We start from the raw sequence: 5,804 nt of genomic DNA on the forward strand, positions 1-5,804 counted from the left end.
ATTAACTCCTTTCAGCTTTAGGGTAAATATTTTCACAACTCCACTAGAGAAAAAGTGGACCTTACCAGTACCTTTTAGCATTATATCATTGGTGTGCAATTAATTCAGATTTATGTTTGTTATGGTTCTTAGTATTTAGATATTTATATCATGTCAGTAGAAAATCTTAAAACTCATAAACCAACAATAATAGTTAACACTTTATTCTGCCATCATAGTTAAAGCAGAAACCTTTGAGACAAGCCTACTGGTATGATATAAAGGGAATACTGCAGAGATACAACAGTCTCTGTTTATAAGATATGTACTCACATGAAAGATTTTTATATCATATCATCTCAAAGATGAAAGATCATCTGAAGTTATGATTGCTCTTTGAAACAGAATGGTTGTACTGATTTCTCTTTAAACACCCATGATACATGGGTTTGCCTGTGTTCAGACATAAACTCACTACAAACAGTTCCCTGTTTCCAGCAATACTTCTTCCGGGTGGGCAATTAGTATGCAATAAGGAATTAACCTTTATTAATGCCTCTCCACTGATAGTATAGCCCTGTTCTTACTCCAAGCTGGACAGGAGGGAAGGCCTCCATGACACCATCTGGTGTTTATTTTTTTTACTGCTTACTTATATGACAAAGTTGTTCATTCTACCTTTTACAGTTCTTTAAATCCTAATGGCATAGATTGAGACACAGCACTACTGTTTTACGAGACATCTACTGTATCTACTTTGTTGGGATAAATACCCAGTAACTGCTGTCATAGCAAGAGGACCAGCGCAGGTACTACTATTCACAGTGTTGCGTGTGTGTGTGTGTGTGTGTGTGTGTGTGTGTGTGTGTTACATTTTTCCATTTTTGCATTATTTTAATCTACAGAGTAAATTATTTTATATACACTGGAACCAGTTAATGCCCTTAAACAATGTGTAGTTGTTTCATAAAGCAGGAAAGACAATGCAGGGGGAGACAGGTGCCCAAAGCACAGTCACAAAGGCTCAGAAGGTCTGGATGCCACTACGAGTCAATGCTGGAGATCACTTCTAAAACAATGTTCAAGAGGAATGCTTAAATTTTGGAGAAAATATCACTCCCTCCCGTGCCCAACCCCCTCCCCCTCTTTTAATAATCTTTTCAATTTGCTATCAAAAGTCCTGGCTCTTCATATGTACTTTAAACTATAAATAAACACTGCATAGTTCTCTTTTGTTTGCTTTTCTGTTGTGTGTTTTGAAAAATTATTGCAGTACAATAACTCCTGTTTGGAATTCAGTAGGGAGCAAAGAGCACAGGAGTGTGGGCCGTCCGAATGGGTCCAGGGGCTGGCCGCAGGAGTGCTGGCGGAAGTGCAGAGGTCTGGAACAGGGTTGCTGCGGGGGCAGTTCGGAGACTGAAGGGAGAATTCACAGCCACAGCAGCAGCTGCAGCTGCAGCTGCCAATGGGTTTGGAAGAATTCTGGGAGCCAATGGCTTTGAAGGTTCTTTTGAAAATACTAGTTTTACCTGAAAAGAAAAAATAAAATAAATAAATAAAAGATGAGGACACAAGGTTTTAAATTTTTACTTAGTATTCAAACTGATAGGCAGGTTGAAAAATATGTCAACAGCTGTAAACACAAGGTCATACTTTTGTATTGTACAAAGAAAATAGAAAGTATAGAGAATTTTCTCTTTGGAAGAGACAGAATGTAAATACAATGATCTACAAAGAATGTTCAAAATTATTCTTGTAGGGGCAAATATTCATTGTGAAAAAGCATAGGAAACTTTCATACCACTCTTTACATGTGCAGTCACTATTAAGAAGCAGATAATTTTAGAGAGACTCGTTACTATCTGTGAAATCAGACTGTCCAACTATGTAAACTGGGGGGTACAAGCATGTAGCTTCCTGTAGTATGATGCACTGCTCGAAAAATTCATCTTCAATGGAAAAGAAAACTTATTTTCAAAAATTTCCAAATTTTGACATGTTCCTCTTTTTCTTTGAGCAAATGGCTATAATGTTCTCTCAGTCTTATTCTACAAAACTAGCTCATCCTCTGCCTACAAGCCTTAACATTAGCAAGATATCTGTTCTCACTGGAGAGAATTTTCCTACTTAAAGAAACAGTAACACACTGATAATTAAAAAGGTAAGTTTAGAGTCTTGATAGTAACAATTTACTTGACTGTCAAAGCTGGAGAGAGAGACAGAGAGAGGGAGGGAAGAAGGAAGAGAGGGAAGGAGAGATGGAGGGAGGGAAGGAGACAGAGAACACATTCAAGGCAGTGACTAGTGGCACTGAAATATCAGCTCTGCACAAGAAATCACCATTTTCCACTGCAGCTAAAATTGTTTTTGTAGAAATGATTAAAGTCACTTTGTTTTCATAAAATGAGGAATCCTACTAAAGTTAATTGGGTTAACATACAGTGGAGTCTCATAGTAGATGACTAGAATTTTATTATAACTGTATTTTCATATGTTAGCTGTACACACTAGCAGCAGTTATTAATAAGATCTATCTGAAGGAAATATGCTTCACAGAGTATAGCGTGGTGTATGCTATAGAGCGACTATTCCTACTGTTTCACGGGGAGCTGGGTCTCTATGAGGGCAGTGGTGACCCTGCAGAAGAAAAGTGTATGTCCCTCAAAGCTATCATACAGGGTCAGAAGCTTTCCTAGACTGTCTGTTGATCTCTACCAAACATCCAGGTCAGGATATTACACTGCTATGCTTTCTGAGCTACCCAATGCCTTTAGCATAATGGGGAGAGGCATTTCTCAGGATGATTTCCAAAGGTTTTACGTAGTATCCTTACATGAATAATTAAATTAAAACAGCCGTATACTGAAATTGTACATTAGATTTGTTTTTTTTTTCTGGATTTTTTTTCCTTTTTTTTTCAAGACAGGGTCTTATTCTATAGTTCAATCTGACCTTGATTTTACTATGTAGCCCAAACTAGACTCGAACCTGAGGCATTCCTCTTGCCACAGCCTCCCTCCCAGTGCTGGGATTACAGTGGTGTGCCACCACACCCGGTCTGGAATTGTATTTTAAAACTTCAAAAGTATTGATACTATCAATAACACTAACACTTTGTCTCTTAAATATATTATAAAGGCAATTCAAGAATTTGTTTTCTCAGACCTTCTTTAAATGTTCACTAATGGCATGACCAGTTTCAATGAAATTATTCACTAGGCTCAAGATGTGGCTTTTTTTCTTCCACTATGCTCTGTGATAAAACAGAAGTCAACTCAAAGAGATAGAACATTAGATTTTTGTTAAACATGGCAAAACACTGAAACACATTATGAGATGAATAATCCCTTCATGGAATAGAGGCGGGACTCAAAAATGAGTTGGAATTCTTAGGGACATTCTATTTATTACATGTAGGAACCCCCCTCCTCCCCATACGCATATACCAAAACAAAAAACAAGTTCAGTAGGCTGTGAGTCATTGAAGACAGCATATTATGTCCGGGCAAACCAGAAGGACACTCACCCCCAGTGGATGCGCTGCTTTCTGTAGTTTGTTGTAGGGACTGTATTTAGGTTTGGGGGGTTTCCCAGCAGCTCTGTCTTTGTGCCTTCTGCTGCTAATGTGCTATTAAAAGCAATTAAAAATGACAGTTTTAAAAACTCATCCCCCAAATTATCTAAAATACTATTTAACTTAGAAAAAGATAGTAATTATTTTATGCAAGTTGCAGAAAGACAAAAATAAAAGAACACGCACTTCTGCCCTTGGATTCTGGTGCCTGGAGGATCTATTTTTATGCTGTCCACTTAAGTGTATTTTTATCAGATAAAAGGATCTTTTGCTCCAGCTCTTTTGCCTTATGATTGCACACATCTCCATTTTTAGAAGTGTTTACAAAGGAAAGAAATGTCTAAAGGAATTTTATGTGCAAATAAACAAAGATGCCCAGGCAGGCATGGTTTTATTTCCATACTACATTTGTATATCCAAATGTCAACCTCTTCAATTCTAAAGGTAAATAACTAAGGTACATAAAATCAGCAAACTATAATACATATGCATATAAAATATAACATAGTATAAGAGCTGGCATTTTAGTTGTAAATGTACAAATGATCTCTTCAGATGCTTATTCAACTCTGAACACACATGAATGCAATATGATTAGGCATATCTTTAGCAGGTGGCCACAGAAATATAGTATAGCACCATAAGACAAATTATAGACAACAAAAAAATGGCATAAGACAAAGTGATCTGTGATGTGCAATATCTAAAAGATAAAAATATAACACTGTGAATTGATCTCTTAATATCAATATTTTTGAGTAAGAAACCTTGCAAAGAAAACATCTGATAATCTTCACCTTCCCAATATTTACATATAATAGTGAAAACTCATTACCAACAATTTACAAACTGTCCTAGAAGCCACTGCATTTTAGTTATTGCCCCAGAAAGTGAAATATTAATACATATACAAAAACACAAAATAGAAGATAAATGTGTAGGAGAATGCATGGATGGATGAATGGATGAGGGAAAAAGTCAGAAATTAAAAGAAAGAATAAAAGCACAAATGTTTTGGTTATAATAGTGTCCCTAATTTTTTCTCTCATTCTCACACTGGTGTTACCTACCTGTTTAAGTTGTGTTTCCGAGTTCACATGCACATCACAGATTTCACAGTGAAATGTTTTGTTCTGCAGGCCCGTGTTTCCCTTGTTGACAGGTCCTTTGCCTTTTACTCCTGCCCGAGGAAAAGCTTTGATAGTCCCACTTCCATTTCGTGCTTCTAACATTGTTTTGTGCTTAGTACCTGTAGGAATATAAAAAATATAAAATAAAATGAAATGAAACAAAATAAAGAGGAGTCTCTGCTAATATATACCTTTAAGAAACAGTGTAACAAACTTTGAGGCCTTGAAGCACTGTTATTCTAGAGATTATGGCTGAAGTGTGTTCACAGAACAGACTGTAACAATACCCTCTTGTTATCTAACATTTTAAATTATTCATTTGAAAAAATATTCCCAGTTACAAGTAAGAATTATCAATATAGTAACTAAAATTTGACAACCTGGAGGTAAAAACAAATAGGTGCTCCTTTGTTTCATTTCCTCTTGATGACAATAAGACCTAAATAGTAGGTGATGAGGAAAAGTGATTTACTTGCTAAAGACAGAGCTCAGATGATGTGTAACAAATGCAATCAGTTTAAATCTGGGGTATTTACAGAAGTGGTACATGTTGTGTTCCAGTTTTCTAAACAGAATACAAGAAAACTTTTTAGTGTATGTGTTTTAGGTTCAAAGAAGTAGAGTAATAGTCAAAGAGATCTTAATGACTGAAAACCCAGTCACATGAGGACAGTAGAGCCCACATAGCTAGGCGATGTCACTGTAACTGCAAACAAGTGTCAGAGAAGAGGAGGGTGGACTCACAGGCCAAGTGGAAACCCTACAAATCAGCACGCATCCTTTTAGTAAACCATTAACATACTCAGGCTGCTATCCATCATTACTATAACTCCACTTATCAACCTTAAATGTAACTTTTGAGATCACCATAATTATACATAGTTCATGAAAGCAATTTTTCCTCAAAATTTACTTAAATTTTCTTTTTTCTTTAAGTTGATAAGTACTTTTTTATTTTCCTTACTTAGTGATTTTTAAATTCTCATTTAGCAATTTCAGATTCTTATTTATATTTTTTGTATTGTTGGCTAGTTCTGAAAATATTTGAAAAAAATCCTTTATTTGTGAACTATGAGTCAGTCTTCTAGAACCAGAATGTTAATGAAGAAACCATCCTGGGG

General features: G+C 36.0%; 1 protein-coding gene across 1 annotated transcript in view; it reads right to left on the reverse strand.

The window, feature by feature from the left end:
• Window positions 1-1,229: 1,229 nt before the first annotated feature.
• Window positions 1,230-5,804, reverse strand: part of Znf385d (zinc finger protein 385D) — a 354,050-nt gene continuing 349,475 nt past the window's right edge. The window contains exons 6-8 of the mRNA XM_004634180.2: window positions 4,624-4,802; window positions 3,506-3,607; window positions 1,230-1,508 (exon numbers count right to left, since the gene is read on the reverse strand). Of these exons, the coding sequence (XP_004634237.1) occupies window positions 1,275-1,508; window positions 3,506-3,607; window positions 4,624-4,802 (515 nt within the window). The 3' untranslated portion in view covers window positions 1,230-1,274. The remainder of the gene's footprint in view (window positions 1,509-3,505; window positions 3,608-4,623; window positions 4,803-5,804) is intronic.

This window comes from Octodon degus, unplaced genomic scaffold (assembly GCF_000260255.1).
Source record: "Octodon degus isolate 3935 unplaced genomic scaffold, OctDeg1.0 scaffold00059, whole genome shotgun sequence".
Classification (NCBI taxonomy): domain Eukaryota; kingdom Metazoa; phylum Chordata; class Mammalia; order Rodentia; family Octodontidae; genus Octodon; species Octodon degus.